Source organism: Agelaius tricolor, unplaced genomic scaffold (genome assembly GCF_023055355.1).
Source record: "Agelaius tricolor isolate 1412-34295 unplaced genomic scaffold, bAgeTri1.0.p SCAF_1, whole genome shotgun sequence".
Lineage (NCBI taxonomy): Eukaryota > Metazoa > Chordata > Aves > Passeriformes > Icteridae > Agelaius > Agelaius tricolor.
The window spans coordinates 534655-555228 of NW_027269261.1; the positions used below are offsets into that span (position 1 = coordinate 534655).

General features: G+C 42.4%; 1 protein-coding gene across 2 annotated transcripts in view; it reads right to left on the minus strand.

The window, feature by feature from the left end:
• Positions 1-4376: 4376 nt before the first annotated feature.
• Positions 4377-20574, minus strand: part of SNAP25 (synaptosome associated protein 25) — a 60536-nt gene continuing 44338 nt past the window's right edge. The window contains exons 5-8 of one of the 2 annotated variants that reach the window (XM_071437991.1): positions 16268-16385; positions 12118-12243; positions 9881-10025; positions 4377-5695 (exon numbers count right to left, since the gene is read on the minus strand). In XM_071437991.1, the coding sequence (XP_071294092.1) occupies positions 5627-5695; positions 9881-10025; positions 12118-12243; positions 16268-16385 (458 nt within the window). In that variant the 3' untranslated portion in view covers positions 4377-5626. Of the gene's footprint in view, positions 5696-9880; positions 10026-12117; positions 12244-16012; positions 16131-16267; positions 16386-20574 lie in introns of both variants that reach the window. The other variant, XM_071437913.1, reaches the window with a different exon arrangement.

Here is a 20574-nt window from a genome sequence, read left to right on the forward strand (position 1 = left end):
GATATAGTAGGGGTTTTTTTTAATATCAACTTGAGGTGTTCTCGATTTAGCTTAAATAAACCCAGAACTGGATAGTTATCTGAGGTGGGAGTAAGGGAAATCTACTTCCTCTACCTACTTTTAAAAAAACCAGATTTTAAATGCTTCAGTAAAGTAAAAAAAAAAAAGGCAAAACCCAAAACCAACCAAGCAAAAAAAGACCCCTAAAGAAAACAAACAAACAAATCAACCAAACCTGTAGTCTTTGTAGCTTTAATGAATGAAATTTGTTGGAAGAAGGGAAAGTGAACTGTGTTGCCTCTGTTAGGAAAGATTCTCCAGCTGTCTCGAGGAGAAGCACTCAGTACTTGTGCTGGGGACCAGAGATGTGAAATTTAGCAGCTGAAGGGGCTCTCATTTCTTGCCCTTCTGTGAAGTATCTTCCCAGTGCTTGCCTGTCTATCCTTAGATATCCAAACATCTTTGTTTACATCAGCCTGTGGAAACTTTTTAGACATTTTTGGATAGACTAGCTAAAAAAATTCCCCTGGCAGTGCTCATTTTCTGGCTTCTGAGACTGTCAGGGCTGAGCCAAGGCTGCCTCGCAGGTGTCCCCCAGTGTGACGCTGGCGTGGCGTTCACCTGCGGAGTGAAAAGCCAGAGGATGTTTGTTTCTTTGGAGCTTCTCCTGCTGAGATCATGGGGCAGAGAGCCTGAAAGCCCAGGGGTAAAAACCATGAAGGCGGAGGGATGAGAGGCGAGTGGGATGAGGGACAGCAGTGGAGGCAGGGGGATTCAGCACCAGAAGAACAGGAAGGGAACAAGCAGCTGGGTGGGAGCTGGGGCAGCAGGAGGGGCTGGGCAGAGCCAAGAGAAGCCGGGGGAGAAAAACAGAGGTGTGGGGAGCACTGGAGCAGGAGCGGTGGGGAGGGAGCTGTGCTCTGGAAGCGTGGAGCAAAGGCAGTGCAAGGCCGGCAGCCGGCCATGGGCCACTGCCCACAGCACTGCTTTGGCAAGGCAGGGAGGGAGCCCTGATCCCACAGCCACCACTCCTCCCAGTCAGCAAGGAGCTGGGAAGCACACCAGGAGAATCAGCCCCCTCCATCTGCTACCCGCTGCTTGACCAAATTGGTTACCCATTATGAGCAGAATTAGCATGGGCAGCAGTGAACTTGGAATAGATCCCAACTGTGTGGGAAACAGCATGGGCCCACATAATGGTTTATTTTGATTTCCCTCACCACCATCTTGTGGGGTTTGGTTTGGTTTTTTTGGGGTTTTTTTGATGTTTTCTTTTTTCGAAGGGGGAGAGGGTATTTTGTATTTATGAAATAACATGCAAAACTGTTTGGTATTTTAGAACACAAACATAATCTCTCTTAATACTGTTACAGAGGGATCCAACACTGGCAAAGTAAATTATATGGGACCTGCCCCCCGACCCCATCCAACCAGCCCAATGCCCTAACTTCTCAGCAGGGTTTCTCTCCTCTGTCTGCATTTCTTGTAGCTGTTTGCAGGTTTAAAAATACTCTGGGTTCCACTGACTTCCAAACAAAATGGCTCAACAGACAGCAGTCACATCCTACACACCTACGCCCACAGGCGCACACAGCAGCCGTGCAGATCCTTAAGCTGTCTCTAACACACATAATTTTCCTTATTACCAAGTACTCATCTCTTCCCTTTCCAATGCCTTTAAAATAAAAAAGTTATATGTGCACATGTACACAGGAGAAGGAAGAAGGAGGGGGAAGAAAGTCTGTGGATTAGTTTATCTGTGTTTAGATCCCTTAAATAAAAGTCTTTGGTGATCTCTGCACATTCAGGTCCAGATCCAAAGCCTGTGGAGGTTAGCAGCTAGTGTGGCACACAGAATATTTTGGAGAATAATTATCATCTCTATTTCTAGGTTAAAAGTATATCTATAATAAGTGTGTCACATGGCACAGACATCTCTCTCAGGGAGTGCTTTACATTTGCTGTGTTAACTCTGGCATATTTAGTTTTCTTCAGAAATGAAGGATGTATTTTGTCCATGTAGGCTAATATAATTTACATTTCCTGAAAACAAATTAAAATCAAGCAATATTGATTTTTTTTAGTCATAGTTTTTTTAATATATACTACATCACCAAATTTTCAAAAATAAGTTATTTTTCACTTTACCTTTGCATCAAATCCATTGATTTTTCATGACATGTGCTCTGTCAACCACAAGATGCTGAATATTATCCGTAGTTTCTTTTCTTGCATTGGTGTCGCTTCATAAAGCTGTAACACTCTTGAGTTCAAAAGCTCTGCATTTGTGCTATGGCTGGGAATCATTAACATCCTAAAAGTTTTAAGGTTTCTTAGAGGCAACTCACTTTGATTCTTACTTACCTTTTTAAATTTTCTTTCTTAGTTTCTCCCTGCTGAAATTAGGTCAGATATTTGATGAAGGTATTTTTTTTCTTTTTTCATGAGTTATTACACTACTTATGAATTTTGTTCTGTTGAGGAATAACATTCAAATATCCTTCCTTGGTGTTGTTTTTATATAGCCATTTCTCACCTAGGCTAGGAAAGGAGGAGAATGCATGAAAGAAGTTTTTAAGTATGGATTTTTAGAGCTCAACAGACATTGTCTTTTTGTTCAACTTATCCAGCTGAGTGGTTTATTCAGCTATGCCACTTGAGACTATTAAGAGCCCTTTTCCCTATGACCACCTCAAACCAATACCAACATGAGGGTCTTGCCATTCTAGAAAGCATTGGTGAAATGGCATTAAAAGTCTAGAAATAAGAGATAGTTTATCAAGCTTTGTGCCTTTCAATATGGCCATTTTATCCGGCGAGAGTTGTAAGTCCAGCCCCTTGCCATGTCCCTTTCCTCAAGCGGGTAACTCTGCCCTGTGCTGCAGTGTATCAGGGACCCAGCGGCCAACCAGAGGGACAAAGGGGACAAAAAGGGAAATGCCACATTCCAGGCAATGGAATTAAAACATCTGGGGTTTCCCTCTTGTTGAGTCAGCCTCTGCACCAGGGGTTTGGGTTGCACAAAACTCAGCAAACAAAAGCAGATTGTTGTAGTGATAAGCTACATGAGATTGAGCCTTTCCTTGCATTCTTTCAAGAATAATTAATCCTAGAAGAGTCAATTTCCAAAAATATCAGAGAAATTCAATAAACATATTTACTGAAGTAATTTTCAGCCAGCTCATAGAAGACCCTGCATGCGGTGGAGGAGGTTACAAAGACAGCTGCAATGAAACATTTCAAAGTTTCTGTCCTTTAAGCTTCCCATTTGGCAAAAAGTTCCAGTAGTTTGGGTTTTGATCTTTGTTCCACGTGAAAACAGATGTCAAAACATGTTCCTTCACAGCAACAATTATATTTTTGATCAGCTTTAATGGCTTTTGGAAGTATGAGTCTCTTCCAATAGGGTACATTCTTGTCAAATACAAAAAATAATACCTCCATTTACATCTTCATTACTTTTTTATCTATTTCTCACCCTTTGCAAATATCCTTGTATTGGCATGTTCCCATTGTGAGGCATTTTCCAACATGATTATTGCCCTCCCCCAGTAGGCTTTGACATTGCAGAATGGTTGTGCAGTCATAAATACTGGAATGCTCCAACAGACAGGATTAGAAATGGTCAGCAGATTAAAAGTGTTTGCTTGAAGTTTATTCTTTGGTTTGAAGTAGTGGGGGAAAATGTTTGCATAAATGAATTTTTAATAGATACCAAAAATAAAAAGCTGCTAAAGAAAATGTAGCTTGTCTGCATTATCATGCAATTTTAATTATGCAAGCATTTATGTTCTTTGTGTATTTTGACTTATGGCCATGTGAGATACATGAGTGAACTGTCACTCATGCAGAATTAATTCTAATTTGTCCATATAGGGGAAAAAACCCTGGGAAAACATGATAACGCTTTTCATTGGCAGCAAACCCTAGCTGTTGTTAGTCATTTGAGAAAATTATTGTTAGCAGACTATCCAAATTCTGTAGGTCAAAGCCTTCCTTGAAAAGAGGTGTATTAGCACATGACTAAATCCACTACAGGAATGTATTTTATCTACTAAGGAACTATATCCTTCTGTACCATAACATTTATGTCACTTTTTCTTTCCCTTGAACATGAGAAAAATATTTTGATTCAGTGTTTGGCAATCCAAGCCAGGTTATTTAAAATAACAGTCACTTGGAATGTACCAAGTGTAATTTTTAGTGTAGTTGCTTTTCTACGGTTTTGCAAACAAAAATCTTTAGTTTCCCATGAAACACAATACAAAAGCAGTTTATAAAGAGTCTTTAGACTTTGCACTTCCTCTCCCAGGCTATTTGCAAATAAGAAGTTGTCACTGACACGTAGGGCAACAAATGGATAAAGCAAGCATGGATTCTGAGATCTATAATTTTTAATAATCTTTAAACTAGCTACAAAATGTCAATCACTTCACAAACTGACAGGAGACATAAGGAATTTTCATATTACATGCTGTAAATGATATTTATCTCACAGTTTATCTAGAGTTCATTCATTTAGGTTTTTTAATTATTTTTAATTGTCAGCTACTAAACATCTCAGCGATTTGGTGTGCATAGCTCTAGGTAAGCAACAGAGAACTGTACTGATAACAAACCACATGGGGATAGCGACTAGTAAGAGAGAGCCTTATAAAAATTACATTTCTTTGCACCATTTCATATGGTAGTTGTTTCCTCCAAAAGATAGTCTTCAAAAGCAGCAGACAAACCCAATATATTACACTTATTTCTTTTTGTCTTTGACATATTTTCAGCCAAGCTTTTATTTTGCTGGCAATGGCTAAATGGTGAGTGCCAAATCCCTCTTTTTTTCATAATTAAAAAAAATGATCATGATTAATAACTATATATATATCAACAAGAAAAAAGTGGCACAACTGCAAACTTGCTGGTATAACATAGTCCCAAAAGAGTCCGAATACTGAGCATGCTTTTGTTGTCATTGTTGGTGTGCTACTGCCATGGGAAAATTCTTGTTTAAGTAGGAGTCTAAAAGTCTATTTATTCCTCATGCATAACTGCATAAATCACATCACTTTTTAGTGCAATGCTTGTTATAGTAATATAATTTCACATTGTCTAATCATGAAATCATAACAACAGATAATGGCAATGAAGAACTGAAGACAGCAGGTTTAAGTGCTTAAACATCATGATACCCAAAGACAGGAGCATGGCAGTAGCTCTGTGGAATGTCACAGTTTTACAAGAACAATACTGTATATTTAAAGGTTAACAGCACGTTTAGCATTCCAACAGTGTTGTCATTCAGCAAACATCATTAAAAAAAGAGAAAAATGAGAAGGAAAAAAAAGGAAAGGAATCCAAAACAGAAACAAGGAAAGGAAAGGAAGAACCCCAAAAAACATCATAGTGAGCTATAGCCATCAAATCAGCACTATGTACAACCTTTGGAAAGAAAGATATCTAGAAAAAAATAATTACAAGTATCATTTTTGGAAAGCTGACAAACTACACAGGACGACATTTACAATGGGGCTGATATGTGCATGTGTGCAAACCTAGTAGATAAATACCATGATAAAAGCATGAAGGTGCTGCCCTGCTGGACAGCATTAAAAGGAAATGCACTTCTCTGCATTTAACCGCTGCCCAGCATCTTTGTTGCACGCTGGTTGGCTTCATCAATCCTGGTTTTGTTGGAATCAGCCTGGGGAAACACACAGGAAAGAGAGGGATGAGTACAGGGAAGAAAGAGAGTATGAGAGAAGAAAAGAATACAGGGAAGAATGACAGTGCTTTGTGGGCAGTTCCATAATTTTGGCTGGGTCACGGAAAAATGAAACTTGAAAATACTGGAGAGCTGCTCTTGATAGTGGTATGAGGGACCCAAAAGGAGATTACAGATTTTCTAGTTTTACTTCATGTAGCCTTCAAGCAGAGCTTTCTGTCTGTGGTCAGCTGCACTGAACTCCCGTAAATGCTGTGCCAGATCCGTAGCTGGTGCTGTTGACAGCACTGGTGGTGCTGATGGTAATGGATGACAGCATGAGGACTGGTGGTGTGCATCTGCATTTTGCTGGGGAAAAGCTTCAGAGCCCTCGGAGATTCAGTGGACCCAGACTGTGGTCTAACTTAGATCATCAGATACTAGCCAAAATTAAAATTTTGGTCGCTGTAGCGACTCCTGGAGCAAAGAAGCTGGATTCGTTGCTGTAGGGAATGCTGGTAAAGATAAATTTCTTTGAAAAGATCAGCCTGGATATCTTTGCTCTGCATGTGAAAGGAAGGGAATAGGTGAGAGGAATGCCAGTACTCCAAAGTTCACCAATGTAGTTGCAAGAGAGAGTAGCCTCTTTCATGGGGCAGCAGCATAAACAGGAGTTAAGAAAAGGCAGGGATTCTACTATGATTTGAAGCAATCAAACTGCAATTTAGTCCAGCATAGACTGAGCCATTAACTGCACTGTTTTCCCTGGGGTGACACGTGCCATGATTATAAAATGCCATTAATAAAATGGCACCACCTGGGAGGTTGGGCAGTTCTCTCTGAGTGGGAAGACACTTGGGCCATGACTTTCTGTAGCTCTGCAGAAGTTCATTTTGGAGACTAAAGACACTGTTTTAGCTGAGAAAAACTGGCAAAACTCCACTCAAGCCCACGTTGCCATGCCGACTTATTCTAGCAGAGGGACTAGATAGAAAATGGTTTCAATTTTTAAAACCAGACCTGTGGGAAAGGTGAGAATTGTGTTGCTGCTTTAAAAGCATGGGCTCCAATAGCAAACTCTTTCTGTGGTTTGATGGCTGCATTTTGTTAGCTTTGATGATTGTTCCCACATCTCTGGGGTGCATCCAAATTGTACAGATTTATTTTAAATCTCCAATTTACAAAGACAGAATGGTGAAGCAACTTTCCCACATGCATTTAAGAATCCTTTGAGAATGTTTATGCTGATGTGCAATAAATCTTTCTGAAATGTCTTGGGCTTTTCTCAGTAATTGTTTTGGAAAATGCTATGTGTATTCTTAGTGCAGTAGCACGTGCCAGCTCCTCAACAAGCATAAATCAGCAAAACTACTCATTACAAGCCACACTCCTTTATTTTAGCCATGAGTTTGACCTTGTCTACCACAGTACAATTTTGTGTGCTTTTGCCAAAAGGCCACCTAAAAAGTTAATGGGTTTGGAAGCAGTTACCTTTGTCACGAAATGAGTGAATATTCATCGAACAGTGATGAAACATTGTGTTCCGGTGTCTGGTGGATGATGTTGCATTGGATGCAGTGGGATTCTTTGTGCTGACCTTCCCACTTAGGTCAAGACAGAGTGATTTGAGACCCCTCTACTTTCCTCCCAGCCTCCTATTTATGGTAGATTTTAGGGGCAGGCCCTTTTGGTGATGGTGCTATTTGACCTACTCATCACACTGTCATTTTGGGTTTTGTCCCTTTCGCTCAGATCTGAGGAAAGGATAAAGAAAGCCTTTTATTCATTGCTGTCCTGATTACTGTGGATAGATCAGATTACATGGCTGCATTATGAGATTGCTCTGGTTTGGGTGCATGCATCCAGTATAACATAAATCCTTTAGGAGCATTTATAATGCATCCCAGGGAACTTTGGCTTAGCTTTGTGATGCACCCCAACTTTTGCAAAGTGTGCCAGCCAAGGGCCTTTCTAATGATCATAACTGACCCAAAGCACAGTGCTCCAGCTGGTCAGGAAAACAACCCTGGCATTGCTGTGAGAGGGACGAGGGTCTGTTGCCATATTTCATTGCAGACTGGGTGTGTATGCAACTGAGGTTTTGCTGTTATCCAGCTAACCATTATTTCTGTCTTTTATAGAGGGTTTTGCTAATATATTGTGTTCCTTTTTCTAGTACCTCATTACTGTATGTCCTTACTCTGAGAAATTTGGCTTATTTTTCACTAAGACTGAAGACTATCTTATTTTTGTGCTGCTCTCATGACGACTCCTCTGTGTACGATGCAAATCCATCTTTCACAAATGTGTTACTGTTCCTTAGCCAAGGGCCCTGGGTGATTTTATGAATGCATTAGCTGCCAATGTTATTTTGCCATTGCTGTACAAAATGCCAAAGTCTGTGAGAAGACCACAAGGCTGTGGAAGGCTGGTCCTTCAGCTCACTGCTCTCAGCATGCACTGTTAGAAGTTTGGCCCATGTGCTTTATGTGCACAGAGGGCCTGGTCAATGTTTTCAAAATCCAGATGTTTGCAAGCCTGAGCTGGTAGGAGAACAGTAACTTGTTGGGCTTGCTGTATTTTGGGATAGGATCCTGCAGGCATGGGTAGGATGCCACTGATTTCCATCCACAGGGCATGTCTCCTGCCACTGTGACATGAGCAGGGGAGGGGGAACACAATAGTGCACGTCCTCATTGCTTTGAGAAAATAATGTATGTCATAGGCTTCCTAGTTAAACTCCCTATCCCTTCTCAAAGTATAGACTGATGTGCTGCTTTCTAGTTCTTTGCATATGAATAGCAGCAGTAAATCCTTCCCCCGATGCTCCTCATTTTCCCAGAAATATGAAATGGTGCATAATGGCATCCCAGTGATACCGTGCATTTTCCAGTACAGCCAAACACATGCGGCTTTATAAAGCAAGACTTTTGACCAACGCCAAGCCACGAGGAGGCTGCCTCTCTGTCAGGGATGATCTTCCCAGCCTTCAGACAATGTATAGTTCACCCAGTTCTCTCTGGAATCTGCTTTCAATAATGAAAGCTCTTGGAGTGAATCCCTCAGTGCAGTATTTTCCTTCATTTTTATTACTAGGCTCTGCTTTGGTTAACTGACACAAAAAACAGGCATGGGCATCCTGCTTGTTTGAGGAGGCGTGCATGTTTAAGAAGGCTCAAGAGCACCAGCTCTACCACTTGAGGTCAGAATTAACTCTAAGCACCACATGTAAGTCCTTGGGTTAGCTCCTCAGGTTGTGTAAATCTCAACGGAAGCGGAGCATTGTGTTGGTTTTACACCAGATGAAGATCTAGCCTCTTATGTCACTTCAGCCTGCCTGTGCCTGGAGCTCTGCCAGTACCAATGCAGATGGCCTGCAGATCTTGGGATCTCAGGATGGCAGTGAGCTCCCAGCCAGGCTTGGAGGGGGCTGCTCTCTGCTTCAGAAATTTGCAGTGCAGGTCTGGCACTGGAACAGTGCTCTCTGCCTTTTTACATGGTGATTCTGCAAATTTACTTTTTTACATGGTGATTCTGCAGAACTAATGCTGAGCTTTTGTATTCCACTGTGGCCGCGTGGGGCCCAATTATGTATAAATATATATATATATATACACACACACACACACACACACACACACACACACACACCCTCCGCCGAGAGAGAAGGTAGATCTCTGTCCTAATGTTGTTATAAGCAGCACAACAAAACTGGCTGCACTGTTACCATATGGCAAAGATTTGGAATTTTAATAAATCCCCATCCTTCTTTGAGGACTGGTCCTCCAAGCAGGTGATCTAATCCTGAGCTGCTCATGGGGTTTCCGAAGAAGGAAAAGCCCAGGAGGATTTGAAACTTTCCGGGAAGTGCCAGGGTAGTCAGATCCAAACCCCACAGTTCAGCATAGCTCAGGGCACTTGTCCTTTTTCAGAGCTATTGAAAAGGAGCCTTGCTGTCTACTAAGGGGTCCCCTTGCAGCTGTGTGGCAAACTCAACAGCAAGGGTTCAACCCAGCCTGCACAGGAGGTACAGATACACAACAGCAAGCTCTGCTTTGGCCCAAGGATTCTGAGGGAGAAGAGAGGAGCTGTTTCTGTCCCTTGTCCTTTCCAGGCCCGTTTCTCCCCTCAGAGAAGGGAAAACAGAGCCCCTTTTGGGGTCCTCACGGAAAAGGCAGCTCTTACCTTCTCCATGATCCTGTCAATCTGGCGGTTCTGTGTGTCGATCTCGTTGCCCATGTCCAAGGCCATGTGACGTAAGTTGCCAATGATGCCGCTGACCTGCTCCAGGTTCTCATCCATTTCATTTTCCCGGGCATCATTTGTTACCCTAGGAACAAAAACCCAATTCTTTAAAGCAGAGACAGGAGATTCCCCCTGAAACTGGGATTCGCCCAAAAAACCTCCACTGCGTCCTCCATCACTCGTCACCTGAGGAACAGGCTGCTGTGCTCGGCTTTGAACAAAAGGGATTAATGAGTGAAAAACCTGAAAAACCTTACATGCTTAGTTTTTGGATGTTGGGCTCAATTGTCTGGTTACCAGTGCTCTGTTTATACTGCTCGTGTCTGCTGTTGGTAGAGGTGTTGCTGTCTGAGCTTATCTGTACCACATGCTGCACCTCTCTGCAGTGATGATCCTTCCCAAAGAATGAAAGGGTTCCCCATTCACATTGTGTGTGGTTAGCATTCATGGGAGGTGCTGGGAGGTGCTGGAATTACAGTGATAGCAGCTCCCCTTCTTGGGCTGCAGAGGCTAATGAACGCTGTCCAGTCCTTGTATGCTTGGGGTCACAGAGATATTGGGGAAGAGGTGCTTCAGCTGTGAAAATCCTGACCTAGCATCCTATTTAATTAACTGTATTTCTGGTGAAAGACAGAAGCAGCTTCTCTCAGATTTACTGGCTTTAGTAAAGATCACTTATCCCTCATTCTTAGCACCATCTTGTGCAGTTGCTTTTTGGAAGGAAAAGCTTGTGCCTGAGCCAAGGCCCAGTTCAGCTCTCCAGTGACTGAAGAGGCAGGTGGTGACTGATGCTGGGAAAAGCAAGGTCCATGGGTGCTGCTCAGAAAATTCCTACTTTGAGCCTCTTACACAGTTTGTGTTCATGTAGGTGCCCAAAGGGTGCTCCAGGCTATTTGCAGAAAAATCATGGTGCAGTGTAACTTCCTTCTCTGCTATTCTATTATCATGCCCCAGCATTCATTTTGGTGGGGCTGCCATCCAGACATTTTGAAAAAAAAGTGAATGGCAGACCCATCAAACTTAAATGGCAACTCCATCCCACGCTCCAGATTGCATGACAGCATTGTTTCTATCACACTGATTTCCCTTTATCACAGCAGCCAAAGAAATAAGTGGATAATAGTTTTTGGAAAGATAATTACTTATTAAACTAGTGTCCTTAATCTTCAGAGATCAAAGCTTTGCCTACTGGTATGCTGATAGCATTGTCTGCTAAATACATGCCCCATAAGCTCTGTAATCAGTAGGTACTTTGTGCTGGATCCCTGTGTGTCGTGGGAAGTTTGCAGTGGGGCTGCCTTTAATATAGCTTTGTGCATCAAACTGGCTTTGATTTGAGAGCCCAGGGATTCCCACTCTGTTCCTCCATAGCTGTGGCTTCCCAGCAGCTGAGGAAGGGGACATCATTCCCCATGCAGTGAGGTTTTGAGGACACTCACAGCAGGGGAGGGGTGCACCTCTAGTTTAAAGTGTTCTTCAGGTTCTGGGCTTGGCTCAGTGCTTTGGCAGGAAGCCTGAGGCTTTTTTGTTGTTGAAAAGAAAGGGAGGGCTGCTGGATGCTTTGGTGCATCTTCTGGCAAGGATGGATTATGGGCACTACATGCCTTGAGACATAATGGCAATAAACTAGTGTTTATCTGACACTTCATTTCTGAGGCGTTTGACTAGCATCATTAGTGAGACCTGTGATAAGGCCCCCAGGACAAGTGTTCACACAGGGAGCTGGAGTGCTGAGGACAATGCTGGCTGGCCATGGCTGTCTGCACCCTCACAGTGCTGCTGTGAAATAAATAAACAGACTTCATTTCTAGTTTATTATTGCCCACATCTGGGCAGTCTCAGAAAGAAAGGTTTGGGCTTGCGTTTTCAAGCATCTTCTGGTTCTCGGGACCAAGACCCTTCCTTCCAGGATTTCCAGCAGGGTCACCATCCTTTGCACTAGAGCTCAGGTGACCCTCAGGCCCAGAAGTCCCTGGATGCAGTAACCTTTAGGACGTGCCTTAGTCACCATCAACCTGAATCCGAGCACCGCTTGGTGGAAAACCCTGGCTCCATCACATTACCCAGCACCTCTGAAGGAGTTAATGAGCACCACAGAGCTCATGACCATATGGAAGCAATCTAAATATATCAGTGACAAGGAAAGCAGAGAGAAAACAGTGGATAAAAAGGCTCACCTGCGGATAAAGCCACCACTGATGGCCATCTGCTCCCGTTCATCTACGACACGTGCAGGCTGGCTGGCTACAACACCATCCTGATTATTGCCCCAGGCCTTTTTGTAAGCATCGCTTGATTTAAGCCTATGCGAGAAAGATGATGAGTAACAAAGCTCCAAGTGCACAAGGACAAATGCAAAACTCTTTACCTCTCCAAGCTAAAAGCTGAATCAAGCAAATGAGTTTTCAGATAGAGGGTCATTGTTTGTATACCGATATATCATAACCCTGAATAAAAGGAGGGGGTGGGTCTTTTGCTTATTTTTTACTTTACTGCCACAACAGTGATGGTCAGAGGTTTAGTTTCCAATAGGGTGAATTGCAGTTGTCAGGTCTACAACATTGCACACAGGTTTTTGGATGTTGACTTAGTTTCCAGAATGAAGGAAAATTTAAAAAAAAAAGAAAAAAAAGAAAAAAAAAGGAAAAAGAAGAGAAGAAATACAGATAAGTAGAAAACATTGTTTCATTTCAGTGACACATATGTTTTGACATCAAACACAGAGGACGTACTGGCAGACAGACATAAAAACAGAACTGCCAAGTATAGTGTGTACATCACATCACAGCAACACACCCTCTTAGAGAAAAACAGATTTGGCTACAATTTAACCTTTTACCATGCAGAATATTTGGCTTCTGATGATATTTTTTCAATATGTATGTGGCATAATAGGCATTAAAAGCCACTGACCTTTTCCAAGGTGATTTGGGGATGATTTTATCATAGAGTTCATTAGATTTTTCAAATAATATATCGGTACTTGAAAATAGTAATCATACATCGACAGTTGATGTACAAACCTTTGTCCACAGAGACAAAAAGTAAAATAGGCAGAAGTGAAATGAGTGCAGGAGAAAATAAAAGATACAAGCAATCTAGCATCAGAAAGGGAAATTTTTCTACGTTTTTCTTCATGCACCAGCTACAGGCATGAATAAGAAGTAAAGCATTCTCACTAAGCACAGTTGCCCCACTAGTTCATCATACCCTCAATGCATCAGCAGTAACAGCCTTCACAATAAGCAAGACACAGGCAAAAAAGGATCATCACTTCCTTCAGGAGTTTTAAACCACAGGACTTCAAAAATAGCCTGGCAACTTGTTATATTTGTATTTTGTGGCAGTTACATTAACCTGCAGAGAGCCATTTTTGACTGAGCTGCCGTGGATAGAAAATTAAAATCCAGGCACCCCTAGAGTGCAAAATTGACATGTGCAGCCTATTCAGGGCTGCTGTCATTGGGGTCACCAGACAAGACTGAGCATTTTAACAGGGGAATGTAAGGATTTGGGGTCCACAGGTATATGTTTGTGATTTTATTCTGGAAATGGGTCTGTTTCCAACAAAACCACTGGGAGCTGCAAATCTCTGTGATTTCCCTGTTCCTTGATCAGCTCCAATCAGTCCTATAAACAGCCCTGTGGCTTGGATTTTGGGGGAGGAACTGAACGTGCTTCTGGGAGATTTGGGAAAGGACATGACAAACTCATCTCTGGTGTCATGTTCTCTCCATGCCCCCTGAAGCAGCTCAGTTTTAAATGAGCCTGAAGATGTGTTGTATGATCCAATATAGAATTAAAACATAGATTAAAAGAGGATCTTTCATACTCATCTGTTCTGTTGCTTATTTCCCATTAGAGTTTGTCAAGACTTAAAAATATGATGGTTGGCTTGTTTAATTTTAGTTCTCCAAAACTATACATCAGCTTTGGCATTTCTAAAATGCCTGAAAGTAATTCTCTTGCTGCAGATACATTTACAGGGTTTTGCCTTTTATTTGGACCTGTGCAACTTTGTCAGTGAGACAAAGTTTCTGTGTTTCTGTGTTTGAGGTAAATGATTTTATACACCCAGAATCTGATCTCTTGTTTTCTTGTGGACTTCCAATTAAAGTCAACAGGTGGAGCTTGGATCTTTCACGGTCAATAGGAGTTGTCCTTTCGAATGCAACCTGGTAAAAGTTCCATGCTGTGGGCATTTTCGATCTCCTAAGAATGTAGGATCAAGCTTTACATATTTTTAAGGCTCAGAGAACTGTACTTTCACTGTATATCAGGGTAGAGTTACATGTGAAGTGGATAATCTTTTTATAAATATATGCCATTAATCTCCCACCAGCCAGAAGAGCTTTAGGGGATCATGGTGATTCTGATGCCCAGAACTGTATGGATTTCTCTCTCTCCCACACTCCACTCCTCAGAACATCATCTTATCTATACCAGGGGGGTCCTGGCTTAGTGACTCAGGGAACAGTCTCTAAAACCCTTCTTCATCCATCCTCTGAGCATTGGTTAGCAGTGCTGCTCTCTGAAATATGGCTCCAGACTGATAGGTCAGAATGCCTTGGAGAAGGGAAGAGGTCCGTTCACAAATTCATGCCCCCTCCATCCCCTGTAGAGTCATTCTGTTCTTGCAGCATGATGCTGCAGCTGTAGCAAAGTGCCAAATGTTTTAGTGCCACGTGCCAGGTGCTAATCCCATCGCTGTCACATGTCTGGCTGCCAGTTCTGAGCTTTTACAGCTCATACAGTGTGGGAGCTGTGAAGTTTCTGCTGCATTTATACCTGCAGCTCTTGTGCACCAGCTCCCCTGGTGCAGGACAGCAAGGGCTACGGCCTGTCAGAGCTCATAGTGCTTGCAAAAGGGGTGTATGTACCCCTTCCCATTCCTCCTGTCCCCTCTCCCATCACACATCAAGGCTATAATTATTCTGGGCAAGATGTTTACCCCAAAAAAGTATTCAGGCCTTGGTACACAGAAGTAAGATACCTGAGGCAGTATCTTAATTCTGTCCCAAGGGAATTAACTTCAAAATAAATGTGACTGATAAGGCAAAACCCTAGCCCTGCTCTTCTGATTTTTGGCAAAATACCCCATTAACTCTATGGCAGCTCTCTTTCCTTTTGGTCTTGATAACTGGAGAAGGATAAGGCTTTGGCTGTGAACAAAGTTCACATAGAAAGGGAATTTAATACTACTGCTACACTTCTCTCTGCTTTGTCTCCTGCACGATCTCTGGCCAACCATTTAGGAATGTTTTCGCTGCAACCTAGTTTCATGCCTACTCACTGCATGCTGGATTTGCCATTCCTCAAGGACTTTGGGTTGGTCCCCGGTTTCCTACACCCACATAACCGCACATCACATTTTCATTTGGCATTTAAAACAAGCTTGGCATTACTTGGAGGACGGTTTCGTTCAAGTGTGATGGCATGCAAGCAAATTCAATGCATTTCAACATTTCTGCTTAGTGTACGTGCTACCCAAATGAAAGAAATTTGGCATGTTGAGGTTTTGTCAAATTTTTTGCCTGTGGCAGGATGAAAACCATTTCAAGTTGGGTTCCAATTATGAAACGTCACATCTCTTTCAAGATCTCATCAAGGACTATTTCTGCTGAACAATGAAAAAAGCTGTGATTTTCATCCACAATTTGGATCAATGTTTAACAAGACCTCTTCTGCTTTTTTTCAGCTCTTTTGTTTATGAAACTTCTTTGTGAAAATATGTTTCAAAATTTAGAGTGTCCAGGAATAAGGTAGCCCCAAGTGTTTTTGTCCGCTGGAAAATGGACTCAGTACCACTCAGTACACTTTGTGTAAAATGTTGAAACTTTTACCATTAAAAGGTGTCAACAGTGAAGCTTTCACTGCAGTATGCCTGATTTTAATGCATCTACAGTAATTCCCAGTCAGTTGTCTATGCTATGAAATGAATGCATTTGAACCAGAATCGTTCTTTCTGCATGCCACATGCTCATCCTGTCCATGTGCCTAGCAAGGATGAGCTTCACAAGGCCTTTGGGATCAGCCTTAAGTGCTCAAAGAGATGAGGCAGGCAGCACCTACTTGTTACATGGACAGACACAAAGACCACAGAATTTTCCTAGGTCCGTCAAATTCTTTTCTGCTTCTTTCATGTCCTTATTGATTTGGTCCATTCCCTCTTCGATGCGTTCCAGTTGTTCTGATTAAACACAAGTATTTTATCCCCACAGAATGAAGCAGATGGAAAAGGACAAAGAAAAAAAAGACAAAAACTTCAGACATTCACTGTGACAAAAAACTGGACACCACATAGCAGAGCCGGTACCCAGTACCTACTTGTTACAAGGACATATGAAAAGGCCACAGCATTTCCCTAAATCTTTTAAATTTTTCTCGGCCTCCTTCATGTCTTGGTTGATATGGTTCATGCCTTCTTCAACACGATCGAGTTGTTCTGGTCAGGACAAAGGGATGACAGTGTGGAATGAATTGTATTTTTGTTTGTTTGATTTTGTCTTCAACAGAACATGAAAAATGACCATGTAGAACTGAGTTAATAATGACATTACAATGCATTAATCTGAGCTGATGCATTGCTGAAAGGATGTATGCTGCTTTGGATGCTGAAGATTTTTTTTATTAGTATGGGAAGAGTAAAACAAAGGAGTAATTTATTTGAAATATATTAATATAAACAAGATGTAATGATGTAGAAAGGAAGGGTTATAAAGTTCAAGGTCCAGAAACATAATACAATACATCAACTTACTAAGACACAGTGACATCCAGGAGAAAGATAGTGTTATTATTTTGCATTTATGTATGTTAATATTAGAGAAAAGAAGTCCTTCCATGGAAAACGCTTCCGTTACTTACGCTTACAAATGCCTCAGAATTGGGTGGGTTTGGGCAGCACAACTGCTGTGGCTAGTGAGTGACAGAGCTGGTAGTTAATGGTAGTGGTAATGGAGCGAGCTGTTAGGGCTTGTGTTGAGGTACCCTCTCTTCCAGAGGCAGAGGAAACAGGCCTGTCACTTTCACTGGTGCTGGATATTGATCTCTAGCCTGAGTGTGGCCTCAGGGCTGGTTTTCTTCCCCGTGTGGGTGCTGCAAATCAGGAGTAACCTCAGTGAGCAGGAACAACTGAAACCACTCCGGGATGCTCTCTGCGAGAGGGTCACCGGCTGTGGTGCTGCTTGTCTCTGGCCCCAAGCGACCTTATGGAAACGGGCATTGGGTGAACAGTCATGTCTTCAGTGGGGTCACTTCCGCTTTGCTCCAGGACAAGCTAAGGAGCACCAGGCCCAGAAAACAGGCACATATAGACCCTATCTCTCTGCTGGCATTAAACAAAATTTGGCATATTTCCACCTAACCTGAGGGGTTTTCTTAGTGACTTGGTTTTCTAAGTGACTTGGGGGCTCAGAATAACTTAATGTGTTAATTTATTTTCACTTTTAAAGCTGGGGAAAATGTCCTAGAAGAATAGAATGCCATGACATAAAAGTGTAGGAACAGGATTCTCCACTGAGGTAAACAGATATGGATCCAATTGGATCAAGTGTCTTGTGTGGAGTCTGCAGTAGGGAGAGCATTTTATATGGGATTTACATTTTACACCATTTGTTCCCAAAGGATAGACTCAGATGCTACCCAGGACCAAAAGGGTACTTGGAGTGGCATTTCAATCCATTAAAAATTGTAACTGTACCTAACAAGGAAAAGTAAAGCAGTCCCAGTAAAATACAAACACATCCCTAGTCCCCATATGGAATAGAAAAACACTGAATTAGACTGTAGAGGAAGGAACTAAGAGTGCTGGTTATAGGAGGAATTTAATGTCATCCCTGATGTTAACTGAGTCCTATCCAGAAAAAAAAAAGAAAGAAGAAGAAAATTTTTGAAGAAAAATCATATGCATATTGATGTCAGTAAAAAGCTCCTCTTAACGTCTTTGAGAACATGAAGATGCCTAATTTCTTACTTGGGTTTTTAATAACAATTGAGGCTTAGCTTTTCAAAGCTTTCTGGGGGGGTTGAGAGGCCCAGTTCCCATTAAAATTAATTTTATTTAATTAATTTTAGTAGGAAACAGGAACCTCACCCCTCGAGGGCCTAGACAATCCTGGGCTAAATTATTCAAGCTGGAATAGTTCAAGTATTGAACTTGTGTTCTTTGTTTAATTCTTACATGACCCTGGGCTTTGAGGAGGAGAGGTGCCATGTCAGTATGGTGAGATTCATCTGCCTTTCTGCTGTCTGTTCTCATTCTCCTCAGCTGGATGGGCCTCTCTCCTGGTACCACAGGAATTATTGTTGCCAAATCCAAGGATATATTTAGAGGATCAGAGTTACCTGGCACTGCCCTCTAAAGGGGCACACACTGTGTAAGCAAAGGACTGGGAAAGCGAGAAGGAAACCTGAGAGAGGGACTGTACATGTTCAGCCAGGTAAACTGCTGAGCAGAGAGCCAGAAAAGCAAGGTTGGATTGTCTTAATGCACGTTGTAATGTAGGCTTCAGCAGAAGCTTTGGCTGGTGTCCGCAGGCACAGATAGCCACTCTCATCAGAAATGTGAGTCTGGGGCAGAAGGGGCCAGCCCTCCCTGTGCTCCTGCTCCTCAGCTGAGCAGCACTTGCTCTCGCTCTGGGGAGCAGCTGTGGCACCGTGAGCTGCCTTTGGTGCTGCTTCACGCAGCGTGATGGGATTTGCTGCACTTGCGTCTCAGGCTCCCAGCTCCTGCTTCCGAGCGCTGCAGAGCCCCCTGGCAGTTCAAGAACGGCTGGACCCACACGTGCTTTTTGGCTCTGGGGGATATGGCAGGTGTCTGATCTTTCTTCCACTGATTTTCTTGCTAGTGCTTCTCTAACCTGGTCTGTCCAGTAGCAAAAGCCGGGTTCACCCTGCATGGGTCAGTCCTAGATCTGGTACCACTGGTAGCTCTCAGTGGAAGCAGTTCTCCTTGCCCAGATGCACATTCTCTAAAGCCATGTGTGTAACAGGTCCTTTTGAACTGTCTTTACCTGTTTTCTGTTCTGCCTGAATAAATGAGTGCTTATTGAAGAGTATATTTGACACAATTCAAAGACTTCCATTTTACTACAGCCCTCTCTAGAAGCCTGACTTTATTATCCTACTTCAGGATTTGTGTTTGATGCCTGGACTATTGCTGAATAGGAAAGGGAGCCACAACTCATTTATCTTCCATCAAAGGAAACCTCATCAGTGTAAAAAAAAACCCCATGTCATATTTGCAGCCCAGAAGTCTAGACAGCTGGCTGCTGGTCCTAAAACCACTTGCTAGTTGTTAACGTCGTGGGCTGGATTGTTAACTGGTTTGAATCAGCATAGTTATGCAGGCTTTGTGGAGCAATGCCAATTTATACCTGTCAAAGATCTGGTCCCACAAGCAAGGAAATAGATTCATGAGTCTAACCACAATTATTGAGGCATAAATATTATAGTGGAATTAACTTAATGGGGTCACGCTGGATTTGTTTTGGTATAACTGCTATTAAAATGTGGCCCAGAATGAATCACTGCCGGTAGGAAATCAGATGGCAATCGAGAGGTTAATTTAATGTCTGTTTCCACAGATCTTCCCTATTCCAACATTCTGTGCTGTACTAAAGGCTTTAGGGAAGACAGTTTGTTGGCATATCCTGCCATGAACCTACGCAAATTCACGCCTACAAGAGATAATGTCTTTTGTCTTCCATTTAGAGAAGCCCTTCAAGGTCAGAGTTTGAACATCTTTTGACAGTTTAGTGCAATATGATTTGAATAAGCTGCACCTATATGTTTATGTATGGTATATGATATATACCTAGGAGAATTGATGCTGTCTGGAGGCAGAATACACATCAGAGGTATGTTTCATTGTGATTTCCTTCATTTTTCCCCCTCTGGAAAATGCTGCAACTCTTTTTGTATTTTGATGTCTGAGAACATCACTTTCATTTCAAGGTAGGGACCATAAATCTTCTTCCAGATCTCACAGCAAACAAATGGTCTGTCTTAAGGCACAAACGAATAGATTTTTACCTGTATCATTATACTTGTGAATTACTCCTGTAAGGTAACTGAGGGAACATAAGCTAGTCCTGTTAGTTTTATCACAGCATTGTGACCATTTGCCAGTGGGTCTTTGCCAGGATCTCCTGTACCATCCTGGCAATTCCCTATCCTGTGACTGATCTAGGGAAGTGGCTGGGGCAGGGAAGCTGTAGCAAGGGCATCTCTCAGCTGCTCCTGTGGTGTCTTCAGCAAAAAAAGCTGCAAAAGCATCTTACCAAGGGCATTGGTAGCAAGACCAGCACAGAGCAAGTGTGGTGTTGCTTCACCTTTGCATCCTCGTCTGTAATTTGTAACAAATATTCCTTCACTGATGTCCAGGATCTGGGGCCTGTGCTTGAATGTCAGCTAATGCCTGTGGAGGCTGGAACTTGCTCCTTTGCCTGGAGTATTGTGCAGCAAGCAATTTCCCCCAAGGGCAATTTTAATTAGGAAAAAAAGGAAGAAAACACAAAGGACATCTTAAGAACACATAGCAATCATAATTGCATACAAGAGGGTTTAATTTGAGACTCAGCGGATGAACTATTTCCAATGCCAGGCTGTCATCCCGTTTTCCATGAAGGAGA